This window comes from Ammodytes marinus (assembly GCF_949987685.1).
Source record: "Ammodytes marinus genome assembly, chromosome: 16".
Taxonomy (NCBI): domain Eukaryota; kingdom Metazoa; phylum Chordata; class Actinopteri; order Uranoscopiformes; family Ammodytidae; genus Ammodytes; species Ammodytes marinus.
In genome coordinates, this window is record NC_137220.1 from 9,247,113 (window position 1) to 9,272,114 (window position 25,002).

Genomic DNA, 25,002 nt, shown 5'->3' on the forward strand with positions numbered 1-25,002 from the left:
GTATCCTTGATGTCATCCACAGGTCTACATCGCAACTGCATCTTAGTGTATATGCATGGAGACTAAATAGTTAAAAGTTATGATGAATACTTTGTGGGTTTGTTATTCACAAGCTATTCAAAGGTCACCTGATCCTGGTGCTTCCTTTCTTAAAATATTGCTACTGTAAGCCACTGTCACTGTTAAAAGGGGACATTTGTTATTTGTGCATTAGCAATTCAATTATTTACAATAAGAATGGCTTGTTATGCCCATATGTGAACTTCCTAAAAGAAACAATGTCAACTAAAATAACTTTTTGCTGCCGTGCTGCTGCCCTGACTCCAGTCCGGCAGGCGGCGCTGGTGTGCTTGTAAACCAGCGCACCAGCTGCCAACACAAACAAGAAGAAACAGAAGAAGAAGAAGTAAAACGATTGTGCTATTTGGTAGCTTGGCCCGAATGTGCCTCCAAATATTTGAGAAGAGTGAGTTTAACCACATTTTGGACACACTCTCTACTTTGACTGCAGTTCCCCGTACACCATGGCGGACTATCACTTTCACTTGGACACGGACATCTCGGTCGAAAAGGACAGTTGCTGTTTCAGTTCCTTCTGTTGTTATTGTAGCTAGCGCTAGCGTTAGCCACACGAGCTAACACTGCTGTCTTCACCCTCAGCATAACCGATGTTGATTCATCGCTGCGGGGCAGTAAACCGCAAACACAAGGAAACTCCGGAGCAAGTTGCAGGATCAAACAACTGAACTAAGCAATGTTAATGTCACGATGACTTACTCATTACGTAATTGGCCTTAGCCATTGTTTAAGGCAAGGTTGAAGTGCACGATATGTGAACGTTATTTGACAAGTGACAGAACACGTCTACCGCTGCATGACTTGAAAGGAGACACCTCAACTAAAATGTTATCAAGGTAAGCATTGCCAACCCAATGCTGTCAGCAGTGCAGCTTTAACGGTAACTAGTTAGTTGGTTGTAATTGCTGTCTTCGTGTTTGGAGATGGGGCAGCAGATAACAGCCAGTGAGAAGGCTCTCGTTCTTCGCGACACATCTGTCTGAGTTGCATGTCTGTGATAGAAGAAATCATGTCTTGCAAAGCGGCCACCAAAGACAAGAAGTCCAGCTTCAGCAAGAAGCTGTTCAGGCGAGGCTCTGTTCGCTCTGTGGGCAGTTTTATGGGCAGAGTCCTCAGGACACTGACAGCGTTATCCCACTTTGGATCTGAAGTGCAAACAGACGATGAGAAAGATGATGGAGGATTTTCCACGTTTAAACCTGGCAGTAAAGATGTGCCCATGGACGATGGGGACCTGGGGGGCTTCCTGTTTGGAGAGAGGATTCCTGGAGTGTCGGGTCTGAAAAACCACGGGAACACCTGCTTCATGAATGCCATTCTGCAGTGTCTCAGTAACACCGAACTCTTTGCCGAGTACCTGGTCCTGGAGCACTATAAAGACGACGAGCTGGATGGGGACAAACCAAAGACAAATGGCCTGCTTCTGCAGAAGAAAGGCCCGTTTGCCAAAGGGGAGGTCACAGAGCAGCTGTCAGGACTTGTGCGGGCTTTATGGACGTTTGAGTACACCCCCCAGCACAGCAGGGATTTCAAGGTAAATTCATCATCAGTATGGATCCTACTTCTACACTGTCTATCGTAAACTTTACTTTTCCAACGCATGCAAAACATGTCCGTAGTGCACAAATGATCTTTTAGGATCTGCAGTTACTGGAAGTTCATGACCCAACACATTTAAGGTCACTCGGAGATAGACAATGCTGAGGTGTTTGACCTTTTGAAACCTTGCATGTCTTTGTGTTTGTAACCTCTGGGCCACGCTGTCTGTTGCAGAACGCCGTGTCAAAAAGTGCTGTCCAGTTTAAAGGGAATTCTCAGCACGATGCTCAAGAGTTTCTACTGTGGCTGCTGGACCGAGTCCACGAGGACCTTAACGTTCCCAACACCAGGCCAGCCATAAAGGTGATTTAAGGGGGCTGCTGTACATACATTGAACGTATTAGGTCTACTACAGCTAATTAAAGAGAGCAGAAGTTTGTATTGATTATTGGACATCTCACTCACCAATTGCTCATCCATATAGCCTTTTTGTGTGTTTACAGCTGAAAATAGTTTTTGCACGTTTTATTGCGAGACTTAAAATGTGATGTGTGTTTATAAATAATTAAATGTCATTGATGCAGAAATCCATTATATTACCATACGCTATTGTTGTTGTTCGAAGTATATGGGTTCCTTTTTTCAAAAACAAAACATGTATTTCTCATGGTCTCAGATTAATAATGTTCATGCCAGTTAGGTGTGATGAAAGTAAATGACCTAAGATTACCTGACGATCTGATTTCATACTCCAATGTCACATTGCATTATAGCTCACAGTTGTTCCACTCACATTGACAATGAGCTGCAGAATTGACAGTCCAGCTGGGCTTGCCTGGTCTTGTTTGCGTGCACTTGATTCCCATGGACTATTAGATAACAACACAGTGAATGTGCACAGCTTTGACTGGTATTATTTCTGATTTGTTACCTTGACTAATCCAACCTGTTTGCATCTGTACAGCCACCTATTGAAGAAGATGTTCAGAGCTTAGAGGGGCCATCACCGCCCCTCTCTGCTGGCTCCTTTGTACAAGAACTCTTTCAGGCTCAGTACAGGTAGGCTTTATGTCCTGTAAAAGTGTCCATGTTTTTTTTCTTCCAGTACTCCCACATTTATCTCTCTGCTATATTAAGAGATTCCATTGTTTTTTTTCCCAAAGGTCTTCTCTCACCTGCCCACACTGTCAGAAGCAAAGCAATACGTTTGATCCCTTCCTCTGCATCTCTTTACCTATCCCACTGCCACACACAAGGTGAGTTACTCTCCTGAACGGCAGCACTAGGCCCTGTACAGTTACCAAACTCACTAGATATGTTTTTGAGGTTTTATATGATTAACTGTGTCTTTAGTCCAAAAAAAAAGAAGTCTCATAGGCAGTCATAAAGTGTAAATTAGGGGGAAATAATCCAACATGAGGAAATGTAAAACATGATTCTATAGCAGGAGAAATCTTGCTTTTAAAAGGATATAGAGTATATCATACAACTTATATTTGTATTAATTGTTTTTGCCAGGCCCCTGTACGTGACAGTGGTCTACCAGGGGAAGTACTCTCACTGTATGAGGGTTGGAGTTGCCGTTCCCCTCAACAGCACCGTCTATCGCCTCAGAGATGCCGTGTCACGCGAGACCAAGATCCCTATGGACCAGGTGCTATTCCTGTCTCTCATTAAGCTCCCTGTCTGTCATAGAGACTGCTCTACCGTCACACAATGTCTGCGCCCTGTTCCTGAAAGCACTGTTGTCATAGACCTAGGTTGTTTTTATCAAGCGGACATTTTTATACCCAGTCGTCCTCAGGGCTTGCAACAAGAGTGCTAACATTGAGTAAAACTGGCAGGATGGAAATGCCACAGGAGTAATTGTAAACGAAGGCAAAGCAGGATAAGGAGTGCTGTTGTGACAACCATGTTTTACAATTACAGTATAAAACAACGAAATACAATTAATCGTATTTTTTTTTTTTTTAAATGTATCCTTTTTTCTGTTTCAGTTTGTTTTGACTGAAATGTACTTCGACGGTTTTCATCGTTCGTTCTGTGACGACGACGACGATCTCGAGATCATTCAAGAGAGTGATTCCATATTTGCCTTTGAGACACCGGAGACCTTCAAACTGGAAAACATACGCACAAAAAGAGGTAAATCATACTTCCATGTTTTTGAAAATATTCATCTTTTTTTCCACATTTTATTCATAGCAAATAATCTACGGAGACTTGTTTGTATCTTTTCACAGGAAGTCTTCTGGCAAACCTGAATCACAACAACTTGAAGTATGGGACAGAACTCAGCAGGACTCCGTCGTTCATGCAGGGCGCAATGACTCCTTTAACTGCATCACCCAATAAAAACCTGGGGCCAGAAAAAATCATCCTTCTGGTGTGTAACAGAGCTTGTAGCGGCCACCAAGGAAAAAGGTACTTCAATCCGAAAGTCCTTTGTTGCTAAGTTTTCCTTTACGCATGTCCCTTTATCATGTTCTTGCCAATAATAACGATTGAAGCATCATTGTAATATAATGTCCAGTTATGTTTCGGTAGGATGGTGTAGTAATGGGTTGATGGGCTATTGATGTGCAAAGCTTCCCCGGATAAAGCGACAACCGGCTAACGAAGCTACACATGCTGTTTGTCTTAGGTTCGGACTGCCCTTTGTACTGTACATGGAGCGCACTGTGACCTGGGATGCTCTACAGAAAGAAATCCTAGAGAAAATGCGTCATCTGTTGAGGCCTGGGGTCTACATTCAGGTAGGAAGAGGAACACGCAGTTTTGCGTTTGTTAATAGGTTTATACTGCACATAGTAAACTGGTTTAAAGATTGAACAGATGGATAGATTAGAAAATGTTGTGTTTTACATGGGCCTGCAAAAATATGTTTTTGTGAAATTATTATAAGGGAGACAGCTGTACTATTCTAACAGCAGTGTTAACAGTGGTGTCTCTGTGTGTAGGTTGGACCTTTCAGTCTTCGGGTGGTTGGCGTTGTTGGTATCACCTACCTCCTCCCTCAAGACGACCGGCCGCTGTGTCACCCAACTGTGGACAGGTCTGTCCTGCTGTTTCATACATTATCTGTTTACTGCTTAATAAGGTCCTAGTGTTACCACCAACATTGTAAGGATGATATCTAAATATGAATTTGCAGCATGATGATTATTAATAAATCTTCGAGGTTATGTATTACTTTGCTGCTTTACCGTTACAATTTGCACATTCGATAGTGAGACAAATGGTGTGAAAAGATTTAAAGGTGGAGTCAGTGATTCTGGAGAATGCTTTTGTCAAAAATCTTTTTTAAAAAAATCAGTGAATATCTCCTCACGATCTGCTACCTGTCCGTACTGTGTCTGCACTGAAAAAAATTCCAGTTTACAGAGCCTAGGCTGTGTATTAACACCATAGCTGACTCCACCTTTAAGCAGTTTACATCTTCAGTGTAACCCATTTGTGCAAAGCAATAGCCTTCTGAGGGTTTTCTCAGTATTTATTTCAGTGAAAGGCGAACCTGACTCAGACTGAAATCAAAGCAAACAGTGTGTATACATATGCACACAAAGGCAAACACAGGCGTGATCTTGGGTAATGGGGTGAGGTCAAAATTGCACCCATCTCGTCCTTTCATCTTCTGTCTACACTCTTGCCCTATCGGTTATGTTCCTCTCATTGGCCTAGCCTGGTTGACAAGCCCTAACAAGATTTTGGCGGTTTGTTAAAATGCCAGTTTAGCAAGTTTGACTTTTACCTACCTAATTTCAAAACAATAGAACATGTCACAACAGTGTTGATTCATAGAGGTACAATTAATCAAAGGTGAATCAAAGTTGTTTTTCTGTCATTACTTTGTAATGCAAACAATTCTAGTATATCAACAAAAGCAATTGAAGCTATGTTGTGTAACCTCTGTTGCCCCCATGAGGAATTCTGCGTAATTACAACAACACTGTGGGCACATCTACATGAGGTAAGGCCCTCAGTGATTGCACATGAATATTATTCCTTCTGCTTTTCACCCAGGTTTCTTTTCCTAGCAGTGGAATCAACAACTGAAACATTTCATGGGGGCAGCACTAGTTTGTAAATGCTGCCATTCTTAGAGTTTTGTGGAGCTTTTATGCTTAATCAACTAAGAAATATTTTTCAACTTTTAAGTAAAAACTGCACTTTTTTTTTGGTCATATTGGATTAAATCACCATCTAAAGATATTTACTGCACACAGACCATGCACACATTTGTCCCAACAAGTTTTCCATTTCAGTGACATACAATGAAAATCCCATTACAAAAGACACCTGCGGAAATGACTTAATTTCTTTCTCACCATTATTTTGTTCCACTGCAGAGCATACAAGTCCTGTGGGCAAGGGGGGCCACCACACGTGAAGATAGTGGTAGAGTGGGACAAAGAGACCAAGGACTAGTAAGTGAAAAAGAGGAATACATGCTGGAGTTCTGTGGACTGTTTTGTTGTATCCGCCTTGTGTTTTACATGCACAGAATGCAATGACGGCCAGACCTTTTGAAAGTCTTTCACTGCCATCTTCATTTAGAACAATGTATTGGATTAAAAAGCTAATGTGTTGCCAAACTGTTATTTTTATGAAATATTGATACACCAAATGACTTTTGATTTAATTGATTCCAACCCGGGGTTAATTTGCGAGAAAGAGTTCAGCCGCTAATTTTTAATCACTTGCCTTGTAGACATGACATTCAATATGTAATTTATTGTAATTTTATCGATATCTATTCATCAACAGGCAGGCTAACACGCTGCTTGTCTGTGTAAGTGATTATGTAGAAAGTTAAGATGACAGAATCAGTTTTGAAGTTGAATGCTTAAAAATGAAAAAGAATAGCCTGAATCTTGCATCTGTATGTGTCAATCGTGACTGAGATGTTACATAGGAAAAAAAGCCACAGTATCATGTATTGAAAAGTGAAGTGTAACAAGAAAAGTATCCGAAGACCTTAACTGACATGATCAGGTCATTGAATCCAAATACATGAGTTATTTTTTTCAACTTAGTGGTGGGACAGCTCAGTGGATTGGATGGCAACAACCTGCCTCAGTCACAAAAATAGGCTTGTCAGTTAAAAGCAGTTGAAGGTGAGGCAGGATGTCAATACATTTGTTGGTGGCAGCCATTGCATTGTGCAGGATTTCTGAACAGACTTATCAAGTTGGGCAACATCTCAAAAGTAGCCATTTTACAGGGCTATACTTATTTTGAGCTAATGAATGTTTGTTCCTCCCACTATGTTTCCCTTACTGCTTATTCATCAAATAAATACACTTGCTTAATCTACTTAGAAATGAGCTTACATTTATTTTATACAGTTGTGGTTTAAAACTAAGTAAACACCAGAGTCTGAAGTTCTGCCTATACAATCATGTCTGCGTATATTGCCTCACTTAAGTTAATTACTGTGTGTGGTTATATCGTGCAAGCACAGACAAAAACACAATCACGCAGACAGGCACACACACACACACACACACACACACACACACACACACACACACACACACACACACACACACACACACACACACACACACACACACACACACACACTTTTGTAGTCACATTTTTATCAAAAGTCATACATTTTCCAGTTTGGCACTAAAGTATTCGGCCAACGGGAAGAAAATCCCTGATATTCATCATAAGTATTGTACGCAAGCTATTTAATCAAATGACACATTGGACAACTGTGATGTGTTAAACAATCTACTGTCTTGAAAAAGGTTTTAATGAAATATAAAGCAGTTTGAGTAGAATCTCGAGGCAGACCCTGGCATCCTCGCGAGACCTTGAATGGATGAGTGTGCTTCATGTGCCCACAGTCTGTTTGGACACACCGAGGAGGAATACATTCCTGATGCAGAGAGTGTGTATCTGCACAGAGAGCAACATCATCAACCACAGGCCTGCACACTCGCCCAGTGCTTTCAGCTCTACACTAAGGAGGAGCAGGTAACACTTTGGCTGGTGCACGCGCACACACACTCACACACACACACACGCACAGTCGATGCTCTGCCCGATCAGTAATTTGACATTAGAAAGTAAGTCATAGATTTGCCTTGGCACATGTCAGTGGTAAGTATATTTAAAATATAGCCTCACATTTGTCTCCTCCCCACCAGTTTATTGTTCCTCTGCTAGTTCAAAACCCTCCTTTCACTCTGTGGATTTACTGTGTCCTAATGCTATGTTTGGAACAAAAAACTTTAGAAATTCTTTGCACAGACCTACAATATACATTGTGGTTGGACTTGCTCTGAAGGGGAATAGAGAGAGGCAAGAGAAAAATGTGGGGCCTCATCCTGTTTGAGGCCTATTTTATAAGCAGTGTGGTCAGAGCTTGTCCTTGATGGCTGCTGCCCGGTGTGTGTGTGTGTGTGTGTGTGTGTGTGTGTGTGTGTGTGTGTGTGTGTGTGTGTGTGTGTGTGTGTGTGTGTGTGTGTGTGTGTGTGTGTGTGTGTGTGTGTGTGTGTGTGTGTGTGTGTGTGTGTGTGTGTGTGTGTGTGTGTGTGTGTGTGTGTGTGTGTGTGTGTGTGTGTGTGTGTGTGTGTGTGTGTTTCAGCTGGCCCCAGACGATGCATGGCGCTGTCCCCACTGCAAGCAGCTGCAGCAGGGCCGCATTAAGCTCAGCCTGTGGACGCTGCCGGATGTGCTCATACTGCATCTCAAGAGGTTCAGACAGGTATTTCAGCTCAACCCAACACTGTTCAAATAGAATAAAATAAATGTGAATCTAGACCTACTTTTTCAGCATGAAGAGCAAGAATCACTCTAGTTATATTTTGCATCCTCACAGGTTTTTAGTAATTTTTTTTATAGCAGTCAATCCTTGGCTGGCTTTAAAGGTGCAGTCAGCAATTCTGGAGAAATCCCTTTTTGTCAAAATAAGTGAATATCTCCTCACGATCCGCTACCTGTCCGTACCTTTGTGTGTGCTGAAAAAAAAACTGGTCTGTAAACAAAGGGTATACATACAAAAGGGGCCCACCATACCTAGCAACATGTCCGTCTACAGAGGCCAGGCTGTATAATAACACCAAACATTTTTTCAGTGCACCCACAGTACGATATTCACTGATTTTGACAGGAAGTGATGTTGAAAACAATCATTCTCAAGAATCGCTGACTCCATCTTTTAATGGTTGCAGCAGCTGTGTGCTTTTTTAATGAAACCACACATAAACTGAGACTGCATAGGTTTTCTGAAGTCCTATAGTATGTCACTCAACCACCTGTCCTGTAGGCTGCAACTAATAGGTAGTCTGATGTGTTTATCTGGCTGTCTGTTTCAGGAGGGCGACCGGAGAGTGAAGATGCAGAACATGGTGAAGTTCCCTCTGATGGGCATGGACATGGCACCTCATGTGGTGAAGAGAAGCCAGAGCAGCTGGAGTTTACCCTCCCATTGGTCACCGTGGAGACGGCCATATGGCCTGGGCAGGAACCCAGATGACTACCTGTATGACCTGTACGCTGTATGCAATCACCACGGAAACATGCATGGGGGCCACTACACAGGTGAAGAAGCAAAAATAGCTCTAGTGCAGAGTGCTTTCTGTGAGAATTATCACAATGTAAAACTCACTGTTTAGTTTGTGTCATCCATTTTGACCCATTCATCCCTTTGCTTTGCTCTCACAGCCTACTGTAAGAATTCCATTGATGGTCAGTGGTACTGCTTTGATGACAGTGAGGTTTCACCAGTACCTGACGACGACGTGTGTCAGCAGACGGCCTATATCCTGTTCTACCAGCGGAGGACAGCTGTCCCCTCATGGTCGGCCAACAGCTCTGTTGCTGGTCAGTATTCATGTCATTTGTCTGCTGTACATATGTCTAATTAAACAATTAGAATATCAATAAAAAGTAATTTCCGTAAATTAATTCAAAAGTGAAACTTTCAAATAATAAAAAAATTCAAAACTGACATATTTCACTTTGTTTTATGAATCTAGAATATATAAAAGTTTCACTTTTTGAATGAACTTTTCCATGATATTCAAATTCTTCTGTACTGTAATGTGGAGCGCTCTTCAGCTATGATTGAATGTGTGTGTACCTAACACACAGGTAAGACTTTAATTCGAAATGTAATTATAATATTCCTCAATGTGGCTCTAAAACCTTTAAAAGAAAGTAACGTTTGTATTGTCCTTTATGCAGGTTCCACCAGTTCATCTCTGTGTGACCACTGGATCAACAGGTTACCTGGCAGTAGGCCTGCTAGCTTGGCCTCTGGAGCCTCCTCCAGACGCACCTCTATGGCATCGCTGGCTGAGTCAGGAGAGTTTCCAGCAGAACGCAATGAAGATGATGGTGAGACAATGCTCATGTTGCTTCATTTGTTTTTACAGGCGTCAGATTGTACACACGTAGGCACATGAGCTGCTGCTTTCATCTGACATCTAACATTTCAGGACATGGTTCTAACAGAAGCACTGTAAACTTTTGATTTGAAAAGCAAAACCAAGTCCATCCACACAGGATGAGACCAGATTTAGAAATTCAGAAGACCTCAACAAATATAAAAGAGACTGTATGTAGCAAACCATCAGTCATCGAGGGAAATGATCAAATAAAATGATTTCAAAGAGATATCTTTACTGCCATTGCATAATAGTGTATTCCACCTTTTAAAATAAGCAACACAAACATTAGTTCTTTCATTTTTAAATAGATTTATTTATTCTTCAAATTGCAATGCTCCACAGCAAATATATCTGTTCAAATTAAACGATACCACCAAGGTTTTCAAGAGTCGCAAACACTCCCGTGTAAACTCCTAGATTTCATTATAAGATTTTCGAGAGAGACACTATTACAGGGACAAGGCAGAAAGTGACAGGACAAGTGTCCTGTGTAACTGGGAAGAGCATGATGTTTATGACTGAGCTCTGAGCTGTTGGAAACCTTGCACACAGAATAAATCCAAATGGAGACTCATGTTGCCTTAGGCTGCTGTTTGTGGAAAATATAAATGCAGGCTTTGTTTAACCCTCCATAAAGCAGGGTAAGCGTAGTACCCAAATATGTTGGCCAGGCAAACTGGCACTTATCGTTCACAGATCTCACTATGGTTGGTGCTATACTAACAGTTTTTTTAATTCCTTTTTCAATCAACATGGCTTTAAGAAAATACATAACATACACAAACGTACTAATGATAAATGCAAGAACAAGACAGGAAGGGAAAATAAATAGTTAATAGTTTAATAAACAATTAAAAAAAATGTACAAACAAGATTTGAATGCAAAATGTAATCTATGGATCCTTTTTAAAATGAACAAGGCATATGACCGCTTTGCTTTTGGTGCATTGCAAGTATTTATTTTAAGTAGCACTGACATTTTAGTTTGTGTAATTTGGATTAAAGGAGGAGTCAGCGATTCTGGAGAAAGCTTGTTAAAAATGAATTTTGACAACAAGCTTTCTCTAGAATGGCTTATTTCACCTTTTTAATTCAGGGTTTCCAACAGCACTTAAGTCCAGTTAAGTGTGTTTAACGAAAGTTCAATTTATTTCATAAAACATTTTCTTGTTAACAGGAGGATTCTCTGTCCGCCCATTTGTTCGGAGCATCCAGCGTCAGAGCCTGTCCTCCAGGTCTTCCATAGCCAGCCCTCTAGCTCTCAGTGACAGTGGGATAAAGCCGTCCTGGTCTCTCTCTGCCAAGCTCCACATGAGGTCCAACTCTCCCTCACGTTTCTCCCTGGACTCCCGCTGCTCTCCTCCTCTGGAGCGGATAGGAGAAGCCGGCGATGACAAAGTTTCCACGTCCTGTTTTGGCAGCTACAGCAGACATGAACGCTACTTTGGCAGCAGGTCTCCCCTGTCCATGATGGAGAGCAACTTCAGTGAGCAGGACAACAACAAAAGGTTCCTAGATATGATGTACTGCAGGGCTCCCACTCCGGTGGACAAGAGGAGCACCAGAAGTGACCCAAGTGAAAACAACAACCAGATCACAGCCATAGACCAAAACGTTCTACCGGCCCAAGCTACTCCCTCCAAAGAACAGAAACGTAAGAGCAGTATCGGAGGATTTGGCTCCAAGGCGGAAAGCTCGGGCTCGGCAAAGAGTTCCAGCAAAGCGGAGCAAGAGAAAACCTCCAAGAAACGCTTGTGCTCAACGCAGAAGACCTCTGCGTCCGAGACGCCTTCCAGCACGCCGGTGAAAGGCAAAAAGATGAGCAGTACTAAAGAAAAGAGTGTGACCTCCAAGAAGAGCACCTCTACGCCCAGTGGAACTCCCTCCAAAACAACAAAGGAGGCAGCTAAACCCCTGGAGGCAACGCCACAACATAGGCCATGTCTTCGATCTAACCCCCAGTCCTCTGCTTCTCCCTCGCCCACGTCACAAAAGAACTCCAGTGTTGCAGATAAAAGCACCATTAGTAGCCAGAGAAGGCGGGTAGAGAGGAGCTTCAGCAGAGATTCTATGCACACTAGCCCCCTGGTGGACCACATCAGAGGAGGCAGCTCACTAGCCCGCTCTTCACTCTCTAAGAGTGGGGACAACAACCGCGTTGAGAGGAGATCAGTGAGGAGCTCCAGCAGCAGCTCTTCAGTCACTAGCCTGCGCTCCCCCAGTGTCTCCACCAGAGACCTGCAGCGCAGCAGCAAACCAGAGGAGAAAGGCTTGTCTTTCTTCAAGAGCGCCCTCCGACAAAGGGAAAGCCGCCGGTCGGCTGATTTGGGAAAAAGCTCCATGCTTGCCAAAAAGCCCTCAGAGAGGACAGGCAAGCAGAATGGACAAGCCAAGGACGTATGTAGCGACAATGGCAAGACAGCAGACGCCGAGTCTTCACAGTCGTCTGCAGAGACTCAAGGAGGAGGGAAAAAGTCAGAGACAAAAACGTCTTCCAAGCCCCCCAGTTCTCTCAGTCGCACCCTTCTGAACGTTGGCAAATCCAAGTCTTCCATGTCTGAAGTAAGTCTCAAGTCTCCCGCAAACGGGAAGAAGCCTCTCGAAAGGATGGCGTCTTCCCGAAAGTTGTCGTCTAGCATGCAATCTCCTGCACGTACAACACAGAGGCCTCAATGATATATCAGACAGTAGTTACATGCAGCTCTTTTCTTTGTGCCTAAGTTTCAGTGAGCGCCAGATGTGTTTGTAAAGAGATATTTTTTAGATGTTATGGTTCTGTTCACTGGCATCAGATGATGGCTTTGAGGGTTGCATGTGAGCAGCCAGCTTTGAGGAAAAGTTAAAGGTTTGAGTTAACAATCCATCACCTGCATATTTTGGTTTCAAACACTTGCCTGATATCCTGCCAGTTCTAGGTTTTGATGCAGTGTATACTGTTAGCATATACACTGTTTGAATCTAGGTAAGATTCTGATGAGAGTTAGAAAAAGGAGTGCAGGGTGATCGCTCGACACATGTTTTCTCACTTGGAGGGTAGGAACATGAGCATGCTATTATGCATATAGCTGCACAGCACATCTGCTTTGATTGTGTGTATTGGAGGCCTATGAAACAACTGACAGCATTTACAATTATCTTTCCTTCAGACCAGAGCTTTGTTATATCTTTACATCGCTGCAAACAGAACATTTAGGTTGCCTGCAAAATATCCTAAAGTACAGCAGCCTCTACATTAAAAGAAATGAAGGGACTGAGAAACATTTTCACTTTTTATGCAACAGGAATGCGTAATTAGTCTTGTGGAGTGAGATTTTGAACCGACATATACACATCCTTCAGATTAAGATGGAAGTAAGACGGCTGTCCAAAATAATTGTGGCCGAGCATTCGTGTTAGATGAATGATTGTTTTATGCCGTTTAAATTGACCAGCCGTCTGTTTTTCCAGATGCACCTCATGTATTGGTTAATGGGGGCTAATAGTAACAGGGTTTTTTCTCTAAAGTTATAGAAGACATAGTAGAAAGACATAGCGGACTATATACAGTTTTTCACATGTTGCATATTGAGAGTATTTGGGATTGATATGAAGCTGAAAAGACAAATAAGAAATGATTTAAACTTTCCTGATTATAGACTCAGGATCATAGAGATTATTGAAATAATATAAAAAGAGATGTGATGGCCGGCCCAAGGGGGAGAAACAAGGATTTGAGATGAGAAAGAATACACACATTGAGAGCTTTTTTCCAATATTTTTAAACTTAATTTTTGTTTCAATACTAGTTCTTTTTCTTGAACTCTTTTTCCCCAAAGGAATGATGTCCTTGGAATGAAACAATTTTAAAACAAGAGTATATGAATACATATATACCTGTATGTGTCTGTACAGGTTCTGACAAAGTATATAATACATAACCCAATTTTTCCTATACATGAGCAAGAAGAAAATGATCGTAAGCGCCTTTCAATAATGTATGCGGAAACAAGTAATTGCCTTTGGCAACATTGTAGTCTACGACTGTATGCATCACTGAATAGGAATGTTGTGTTGTTCGCACTTTGTATAGATAAATGAGTTTTCTTCCACTGAGAAGATTATCATATATAAATATATATATAGATATAGATAAATACACACTAACTTTACAATGTAATGATCTAATTTTTAATATGTTGTCTCTTGATGATTTGGAGACATATCGTAGTGTAAACAGGCCTTAGACTGTAAATGGTAAAAGGGTACATTCATCTCAATGTTTCAGGGGTCATTTACTTCACCTGGTGCTGTAACAGACCGATGCTCCTCTGGCACTGATGTTTCTTAATGAACATATGTTCAAATGCCGATGTTCAGAACTGTGACCACACAATCCAGTGAACCAGAAACCTGTTGGCAGCATTTCTCATAACCTGTGGTACCTCATTTGAGAAGACAATACTTTGCCATTATTTTCTTTGTCACGCTAAAACAGAATATTGATAATGAGCCATTTAAGTCATTCATAGAACAACATTTATATTGTCTCCGAGCAGTTGTTCTCCAGATATGGATATGCAGGCTGCGTTTCTCGACTAACAGATACTGCATGGTACATATCTTTTGCAGGAAATCTGATCTGCTCTTGTTCTGAACAATCAGCACTATCAATGTGTAATTTACCCATCTGCAATAGCAATATCCATACATTAGATACCAGCATAGTGTATGTTTTTGAATGAGTGTGGTTATTTTTGTGAAATCTTTGAATTCTAGACTGTGTTTCTCTCAACTGTTGCTCTGTAGCATCCGACAGGTTTACATTTGGTTCTCGGATGGTTTCAGAGAAATACCACTCAGTTTGAAGATGAATGTATGTTATTTAAATGGACTGTTGCAAATTGAGCTAATCAGAAGCAGCTTTAATGTGACACTGGCATGTAATGTTAGCTTCTACAGTCAGACATAATTATTATTATTTGGGACGGCAAGATTCACAAGCTTGTTATCAATTCACAGTTGACAGGTAAATTGGCCATACGGTCAAAAAGAAATTCCACGCAGCATGGTTTTATTCAAATCTACCTGCCATCTCTTGAGGATAATTAGGCCGTAGACACACGACACAATAAGGCAAACATACATTCTGTATTTGTTTATTTCCTACCATTAGAAAACATAGTGTAGCTTCATGTGCTCAAGCTGTCACCGGCCATTGAACATAACATACTGCCGTTCCAAATGTGGTGGTATTCCTTTAGCTGCTCTTTTTCTACTTCACATTGTTATCTTATCAGGAACCTATGCATGGCACTTTGGATCAAAAGCAGGACAATTTTCTGTAATTGTGACCGTCACCGTGTTGTTTGCCCTGCTGTAAAGTCTGTAATTAAGTTGCAGTGGCTATGTCTGCCTTTGAGGGGTTGATCATGCAATCACACACACAAACACTTGTTTATCCATTTATCCACTTGCAAAATAAGAAGTTTGTTGGATTATTTATCTGGTCACGTAGCCGAACCCCCCATAAAAACGATTTTTCCTATACAAAAGCTAAATCTGAAAACAGAAACATTTCCCCTTGTTTTCCAACCCTTATTTAATTCGTTTATAGCCACCACATGGCGTACATTACCATAGGCCATGTTTTCTTAACCGTTTTCTTTTTACGACGTTAGGTTCAGACGATTAGACGAGACAAGCGGGTTCATTCATTGAGTCAGTATCGGTCTGTAGTGTATTGCAGGGATGTCTAAATATCCCCAATGTATTAGTTGAATGTCATGACAGAATAACTTTTTCTACCTGCCTGTCATTTAGAGACACACTTTTTTTTTATTTTTTATTTTTTTTATAATGTCTTGGCAAACATACTAGTGGTAGAGCAATAACCCACTCATCATCTCATTGCTTGATGTTCATCGATTTAGATGAGGGAAACTGCGGTTTGAAATGCCAATGAGTGCAACATAGACTAGAAAAGTATTGCACTCCCTATGTCGTAATCCATATTACACACACCTGTTGAAACAAGATGTCAAAAAGCAATGAAAACTGTAAGAAAACGTGAATCAATCTTTAAATAATTGATTCTCCTCGGTAGCTTTCTTCACTGCAGTTATTTTCTGTGTTTTATTTGTTGTCTATACGTACAGAATTGAGAACGTTCATTTTGGTATTGCGGCATTGCATGAACGCTAATGCATGTATCTTATCAACTATGCAAGACTCTGCGGCTGTGTAAAGTAGAGCATGGCTGGTATATTCCATTTGCTTAATTTGCACATCCGTACCAATATTTAGAAAGAGTGTCTCGAGTATTCAATCTCTACAGCTGAAGGGATTTTACTTCAATTTCCTAGATTTATTTAATGCCATACTTGCTTTTACCATTCCCCATTGAGTTTAGAATATTTTTTCCCCTCATTATTTTGTTTTTGAATTCTGCTGATCTGTGCTCTCTGGCTTCTCCTACCCAACTGGTAGGTTACTGTCTTTTTTGTTGTTATGAATATTTACTATTGCACACCAGCAGAGACAACAATAAGGATGTGATAATCTCTGTGGTTACTAACCTCATGTAAATGTGTATGTATTGTGAAAAAGGCCTTCTTTTAATTCACTTCAGTAATAATAGTTTGTGAACCCCGGTTGAAATGGCCTCAGTTGCATCAAAGATGTGCTCAGTCTGTCCATATAAAGGCAACTCAAATGAATATATAAATATATATAGACACAATGCAATAAAGAAAGATAGTACATTTGTAGTTTTATATTACAGAATGTTATGAACTATGACATTAAAATGTAAGTGTTCAGTCAATAGTTTTTTGTAGAATTAATGCCACATCAATCATTTCAATCGTGATGTGATTTTAATTATTTTTTTTCTTTGTAAACTTTTGCTGCAGTGTATCAGCAGACAAAAGGCAACTTCCAAACAGGCTTTGAAGCAGCAACACTATATGTGTCTCTGATAACTGGTGAAATGAGTATAATACATCCATCACTGTGCTAGTTAAAATGCATAGAGACGTCCCTGTGGAAGTTAATTAAGATTAGAGAATCCTACATTGACTTATTGTTATGACACAGCAGTTTTGTTTTCGAGCTGTTCACAGCGAGTATCAAAAAGTTCCACTTTTTCAAGGGGAAACCATTCATTCATGACAATATCCGCCATGTTGTGAAAGCATTTTTATTTTTATTTTACCACTCAAAGTTGCAATAACCACTGATAGTGAAATACCAAAATCCCACAGACGGAAGATTCTGCGGATACTACAACTCTCTGCTGAATGGACAGAAATGTCCCAAATAAGTTACTTAGGCTTTATTTTTGGGCTAGATAATGCTCCGATAGATGAGGCCATTTTTTTTTAAAGATTACGCTAAAACCGGCAATACTGAAACTTTCCTGAAGCCTTAAGCAAAACAAATTGTAAGTGATACTTTCTATCTTTTATTTGGATGATACATAAACCATAGAGCTGTGTAATAATTGAATGTCTTAAATCTCTCTTACTTTTTTTAAGCTCACTAGCAACACTAAAGTGCTAAATGTATAGCACGTCTCCCCTTTGACCTAATTGTCTTATACTTTTGGTTTTTTATGTATTATTCGTAAAAGGGTTTTGTAAAAAAAAAAGTGTTGTATTCATTGAGACTTGTCTTCACTTAATGCTGTTTACTGTATTTTTTGTTGGTTCATGAGGTTGTTCTTGTCTAATGGCCTTTTGTATATTTCATGTTTGTTCATTTTACATTAAGGCCTCTTGTTCCAGCATTTGCCACTTTCTTACTTTCGTTGTCTATTTTTCTAAAGAGCTGAGCAATGTGTCGTGACATTCAGTAGTTTCAGACGAGTTCATTAGGCTGTGTCAAAGTCTTTTATGTTAATTTATTTCTCTTTTGTTATCATGTATGCACTTTTTTTTTACGTATTTGTTTCCCCTCTTATTTCTCCGATGGACAAATGTGTATATACTTTGTTGGTTTACCCATGCAAGTACAAAATGAAAAAAATCGGAATAAAAATATTGAAACAGTAACAGTGGTGTGCTTGTGTGAGTGTATTCATTCCTACACTAGAGGGAGCTTTTCTCTAACCTAACTGTCCCCCTGCTTTAGTCCATACAGCTCATCACTTTCATTGATTTAAAAAAAGTTAAATTAACATTCAAGTTCTGCGTGTTACTATTTCCCAACTTCAGATGAATTCATGTCAGAAGAGCCTGCGATCTCACCTTGAGCCAGTAATGAGTGTTACATCGCATCAGTGGAACTCACTTTTTGGATCAACAGCACTGTCGATCACAAACTACTGAAGCAGCATGAGACACTGAAGACATATATATTTTAATGTTCAAATATTGGACTCCTTATCCAGTTGGGGTTCGGTAAGCAAAGTGTGTGAGCTTTTGAAAACTAATGCTCATTGTCTCAGTGAAGAGACAAGACGGTGTTATCTTCTGACCTCAAGGCCGTGCAATAAATGAGCGGCTCTATACATTTCTGTCCAGGATTATTATTTTTGAGCTTTTCTCTTGCAGCACACTATAGGAGCAGCGGGGGGTCTGAGCTCAACTAACAGTGTCCACTTGGCATTATAATGGCAAAGATTTCAATACCTCTGTTCACAATGACATTAAATGTACTAAAGTTTAGTTTTAATTCTATCACAGATACACAACATCACATACATAACATACATAGTAATAAATTAATTCATACAGTGTCATTGTTTATACTCAATACTTAGGACCTTTAAACATTTGCTATTATTTATTTGTTTTTTCTTAAGTCCCCCGTGGATCTCATCAATGTTCTTGGCGGGATCAACACTTGTCAATCACTTTCTGTCAATAATACTTTTTTACAATTCAGATATGAGCGAGACATTTTTTTTTTAACCAAGCAAGCAGGAAATAAATCCAGTGAAGAGCCTATAATGATTCTCCAACTGTTAATTATTTAACTTATTGATCTTTATGCTTAATGTAAAAAATATAGGAAAATGCTCATGACAAATAATCAGTGCCAACGGTAATGTTTTGAGATCACTGATTTTAAAGCTGCTTCAATCAAACATTTCCAAACTGTGACTTACATGCTAATCAGCAAATCTTCTCATCCTTTTCTTAAGTAATTAGTTTAACTGCAAAGGTAAAATACTCCATTGCAGGTAAATGTGCATGCAAAACGTTAATATAATTGCAATATATTCACTTTCAAGCATAAAAAGTAAAAGTACTGATAATGCAAATATGACATTTCAGAGATTTATATCATCGTACATGGTAGATTTTTATTTCTGATTCATGTACATGGCATTTTTAAGTTAAGCACATTTTAATGTCATCTAGAACAATACTGCAACGTAAATAATGTTATGTTTTCTATGAAGGATCTCGATTTGTAAAGTTACTAACAACTACTCTACAGCTGTCGGATTTGTGTAGTATATTCCCTCTGAAATTAAGATGAGTACAATTATAAAGTACCACAAAACTGCTTAAGTACAGGTACGCTTTCTTCAAAGTACAGAAGAGCAGTAGGCTACTTGCAAAGTGAGTAAATGTTCTTTGTTACTTTTCAGCATTTTAAATCAGCGATCAGTAACACATCAATACTTTTCTTCTGGTTATCAAACTGGTTAATTAACTCAGCAGCCAACATTTAGTAGCCAAAAGCACAAGAGGTCAGAAAGTCGCAGCATCCCTCAAAACTTAAACTTGAAGTTGTTTTTGCCTAAAAATGTAAAGCGTTTTAGTCCCACAGTCCTCTCTCTCTCTCTCTCTCTCTCTCTCTCTCTCTCTCTCTCTCTCTCTCTCTCTCTCTCTCTCTCTCTCTATGTCTATGTCTATTTGATTGGCATGTTGTGTTTTCACATTTCCTGGTGTGACCGGAGAATGCTGTTACTCTTTTTCTCCACTGCTTTGAACAGGGAGTCCTACCAGCATGTGACTGCTCTCTCGTGATAATATCAGTCCCCCATGGCACAGCGGAGTTACTTTAGCAATTCGCCCGTGGCTTTATCTCCTTTGTCCCCTCTTTTGACTCCTCCCCAGAGAGTGCAGAGAAATCAATAAGAATTGATTTTTGAAGGCAAGAAAAGGCGGTTGGAATTCAAGGGGAAGAACCAGTGTAAGACAGAGACAGAGAGGGTACTAGCAGGGAAAGGTGTGAGGCCTGTAGCATAATATGCATGTGCTGGCACAGCTAAAGGTCACCAACATGAACCTGTCTGTAACAACAGATTATGAAGTGTCCAGGCCTCACAGCTATGGACAGGGCTGGACTGGGACAAAAAATCGGCCCGGGCATTTTTGGCCATGGCAGCCCACCATGATTATTTATACGATATGCGGAGGCAGGGGCGTTGCACCAAATTCTGGGCCCCTATACAGGAAGTCCTGATGGGCCCTCTGAGAGGCGGTCTTACAATACAAACATGTAAAAGCTATGTTTGTCTATAGTCCAAAAGGTATGAGTGACTGGTCCCTCTCTGAGCCAGATAACAACCGAATGTTTCTAATGATGAATGACCAAATCATTACGCGTACTTGAACACAACCCCTGATCTAATGACTCTTAATAAACATGCACACACATAGTGTTTCTCACAGGAATTTGGGAGACTGTGTCGTGGACCCTGGACCTTCTAGGGGGGTCCGGGGGAATGCTCCCCCGTAAGATTTTTAAAAAAATGTTAAAGTAAAATTCATCAATCTGGTGCACTTTGAGGAGAAAACTAAGGCTAGATCAACTGTTTCCTATGTAAGCTATTTAGTACTATTTTCTGGAATACTTTATAGACACAGAATGACCAAAAAGCAGAAAGAAGAAATGTACATGTTTAAAAAATCCAGTCAGCTTCGGGAATTTTTTTCCTTCGTTTGTATTTGTTAATGGCCCAATATAGGCCCCTGATCTTCGTAGCCCCGAACAATGTTATTTAAAATATAACAAAAATGTACTGACGAATGAAAGGCCCCTGATATCAGTTTTTTTCCCTAAATACAATTTTTCTGGGCCTTCAAAGATCATGGGCCTATATTGAGCCAGTAAAAAAAATAAAAAATTGAAAAAATATGTTTTTATTTTTTTGGGTGCAGCCCTCCTCTGGCTAACCCCCCCACCCTCCCAAGCCTGTCCGCAGTCCGACGGCCCTGAACATAACTGATCATCGTCAGATGCTCATAATTACCGAGTAGAAGTTGAATGCGTGATAATACAATTCAATTCAGTCTCTGAATAGGCGGCCCTCTGCTGTGTGTGTGATTGGGCCAGGCCCAGCCTAGAACCAATCATAATGAGTAAAGGCCTGGGACAAAGTTTTATTTAACTTTCAGGTAAAGTTGACAGGCTGCTTGAACATTTATATGTCCATGGCACTCCCGAGAGGGAAGGGACCTCGGCTGTGTGACTTGGCCAGGCCGGGCCGAGTCACACAGCCGAGGGTCCATAAAAAAAAAAAAAAAAAAAAAAGATTTTTATTTTTATTATTATTTTTTTTTATGGACCCGGCCCGGCCCAAAATGCCTGCCGGCCCACCGGCCATTGCCTGGTACGCCCGATGGCCAGTCCAGCCCTGGCTACGGAGGTCTCACACATACGCTAAAAATAATGGCAGCCGTGTGAAAAGTGACACTATACCTCTTAAATTTAAATCATTGTATACTCCATAAAGAGGAAAAGTGGGTTTAACTGCAGCCAACCGGTAGCCTAGAGATTATTTCTAAATCATTTTCTTGCTGCATGTCTTCTTACAGCAGGACAGTTTGTTGATGATTTAGTTCAAAACCACTGCAGGGATTTAGTGTTTTTTTTTGACAATGTATTGTAAAGTAGGAAATAATATGTCAATTCTAAATTGGATGTTAAAACCTTCCGCCAGACTATTGGCATTCATTTGTGTCATGTTCCACTTTGTAGCAGCCAATTAGTTTCCTGTTTTCTCTCCGATCTGCTGCTGCTGAGCTTCGTTTGACATTCACTTTCACACTGCTTGTTTGTTATCCCTCGACCACTCACTCAACCTTCAACAGGGTTACTGTTCAAAGCCGGACAAGACAGCAACAGACTTCCACTACAGAGAGGGAGGGCTGTTTGATTTCTGTTGGAGGGATTGGTCCATGGGTCCGGTGGGTCGGCGTACAGGGCTGACGGCTTGGAGATTGACAGTTGAGATCTTTCCCAGGCAGAACAGCGCTGGACAACATGAGCAGTGATCCAAGGCAACAGTGAGTGTGTGGGGAAGCTGGCGGCCTGGTGTATCCATCATTGAAGTGTCTGCCTGTGTGTGTGTTTGTGTGTGTGTGTGTGTGTAGTCTTTTGACTGAGGGCCATGTCCCCTCTGTCATCAGGACTGTTGAATGCTAGTGTCCACAGACTTATTTCTAAGCACCTGGCCATGGGAACCCACCAGTGGTTCAAGACAAGTGACATTTCAAAGAAATGAAAATCAGTTTAGTCTTTTCCTTTTTTTTGTTCCTTGTTTTCTTTATTGAATTTTTATTATTCCCTGCTGTCATTTCCTTTCCCTTCTTTATCTAGTGTTTCAGGCAAAGCAAATACAGCGAGATGAGCGCTGAGAGAAATCGTCACTCTTTCTGATTTCGATCAGAGCCATCCAAACGGTGAGTTGATTTTAATATAGATGCGCTCACACACACACACGCACGCACGCACGCACACACGCACGCACGCACGCACACACACACACACACACACACACAATCATAGTGTGGTTACGGTGTCGTGTAGATTTTTCTTCCCTCATGAAAATAGCATGCTTATAAAAAAGTAATCTTTTGTCGCAATACCACAACACAATACCGATTTTAGAAGTTGATATTTGTCTGGTAGGGTGGTTGTGTCGAGGTGGGTGTCTGTCTACACGTGTTATACGGTCCTATGGTTATGGCAGGTGCATCCATTACAAGAAGTTTTTAAAGTATTTCAGCAACCAGCTTGTTACTAAAGATGGAATTCACCACATGTGATCATCACACTGAAAGATTCAATCCTCTGCACATAACAAAATATGGATATCTAAATATCCAAGAAGCCTCAATCAATATCAGAGTATCTTAAATGCTTCATAAGAGGGAGCTGGTTCAACATTCATATTATTTTTATCTCGAGTGTTTGGTCGACTTGTTTCAGCCCAACAGTGTGGATCATTGTGTTTCCATGGCTATGAATCCCAGGCATTTTACACGGACATCATGCAGTATGTATTAAGTATTCCAATCCGCCGTTAGTATGGCTGTATAGGATCAGAACTAGACAGGTTATAATGACCCTTTTGCTCAGTAGATTTCTACTGACAGCAGCTCCGGTGTGCACGCAGTTATTCTGATGATGACATGTTTGGCCACATTTCCATCAAGGCCGGATAAAAACACGCCTGAACCAGTCAGTGGGCAGGTCAATACCTGAGTGCGTCACTTGCATAAACGTACAGAATACATACGAATACATTTATGCCTACCAATATAACACAAGGATTAGGTTTGCAATCCATTTGGGTTTGTTTACCTTGGCTGATTCAGTTGTATAGCTCTAGTTTTGGGACTCCCTTTGAAGCAGAAATGATACCGCTATACTATTATCCTGCTGAAATAAGGTCAACTAAATGCTAACAAGATGAAAATAACCTTGTTTGTGATATTTTTAGCTGGCATTTTAAAACATGGAGAGAATAATCGAATGCTAGTGTATACTTAAAAAAGGAGTTCTGGAGCTATGAAAACACGAGCCAGTCAAGAATACAGTCGGTTTTATTAAAACTGCCAGAGAGGGAGACAACATCATGGACTACTAGGGGTCAACAACTCTCCCATCTAAAAAGCAACAAATCCCACTGCAGGTTTAAGGAGGCAGCAAAAATGTCGAAAAGGACCCAGTGCACCGTAAATAGTAGCGGGGCGACTGTGGCTCAGGTGGTAGAGCGGGTCGGCTGATGATCAAAGGGTTGGAGGTTCGATTCCCGCCCTGCCACTTGTGTCATGGTTGTTGTGTCCTTGGGCAAGACACTTCACCTATCTTGCCTCGTGTGAATGTCGATAGTAAGCCTGCTATCGGTGTATGAATGTGTGTGTGAATGGTAACGTGGGAATGGGAACATGTCTCCCTTGTAAAAGAGTCTTCGGTCTCAATGGGATTTACCTGTATAAATAAAGGTTAAAAAAAAAAAAAAATGGGGATAACAGACTTCCCATATTTTGGAAAAAGCTGACAGACAGACAACACTGACAGTAACCATCTTGCATTACAGCCAAACTGTCAAGGTAACACAAGAGTGCATTCTGGCCTGTGAAGTATAAAATGGTTTATAATTTGTATGTCTGAGAGTGGATTAACATTTTTTGAACATTCTAGTGCTGTTTGCAATTTCTCACCCTGACCTCAGGTGTTGTGAATGTAAATGTATTTTCCACATTTTCACAAAGAGATCTACAAATTATGGGATTAACAGGCAACAGGAAAGGAAACAATGCTTTTTATGCCCTTCATCCAGGAACAAAAGGCTTGAAAGTACCGTTTTTGAAATAGGCTCCAATGCTCATGAATCCTCTTTAGCATGATGCACGAGCACAGCCCCTAATACGAATATAAAGCCAGATGCCCCCATAAGCTGTTTCACCATTATTTATTTATGAATGAATATTCTCCAACTGCACACTAATACGTCCCTGGGCTTAGGGAAATGGCTTAATGCATTTGTTAAACTTGGCCTGGGATTCTTTATTACCTGTCAAATGTCTAAAAGTAACATTTTATCATGTGGCTTTATTTTCTCGTTCTTTCCACCCCCCCACCCCCGCCTACGATACCCAGAATCCCTTTCAAATGTGCAAAAGCAGAATCTGACAGCGGATGATAGTTGAGCACGTGAAGGCAATAACACATCTACAGTACGTAAATGTTTTTATTATTATTATTATTAAATGCATTATAAAAAGTGAAATAGAAATTTGATGATACATGT

At 40.6% G+C, this 25,002-nt stretch overlaps 1 protein-coding gene across 1 annotated transcript; it reads left to right on the forward strand.

Annotated features, from left to right (window-relative positions):
• The first annotated feature begins 575 nt into the window (after window positions 1–575).
• Window positions 576–18,010, forward strand: usp31 (ubiquitin specific peptidase 31). The gene is made up of 16 exons (XM_080043859.1): window positions 576–1,612; window positions 1,852–1,980; window positions 2,582–2,676; window positions 2,781–2,873; window positions 3,136–3,271; window positions 3,615–3,762; window positions 3,861–4,041; window positions 4,262–4,373; window positions 4,578–4,672; window positions 5,967–6,044; window positions 7,476–7,605; window positions 8,219–8,338; window positions 8,949–9,174; window positions 9,298–9,456; window positions 9,820–9,972; window positions 11,203–18,010. The coding sequence occupies exons 1-16, from the start codon at window positions 1,067–1,069 to the stop codon at window positions 12,699–12,701; spliced, it is 3,900 nt and encodes a 1,299-aa protein (XP_079899985.1). The 5' UTR covers window positions 576–1,066; the 3' UTR covers window positions 12,702–18,010.
• Window positions 18,011–25,002: the final 6,992 nt, after the last annotated feature.

Bases quoted from the DNA above. Each gene is read 5' to 3' on its own strand.
- usp31 (XM_080043859.1), top strand. From the start codon at position 1,067: ATGTCTGTGATAGAAGAAATCATGTCTTGCAAAGCGGCCACCAAAGAC. The intron at 4,673-5,966 runs GTCTGTCCTGCT...GTTCCACTGCAG, and splicing joins TGTCACCCAACTGTGGACAG to AGCATACAAGTCCTGTGGGC. The intron at 8,339-8,948 runs GTATTTCAGCTC...TGTCTGTTTCAG, and splicing joins ATCTCAAGAGGTTCAGACAG to GAGGGCGACCGGAGAGTGAA.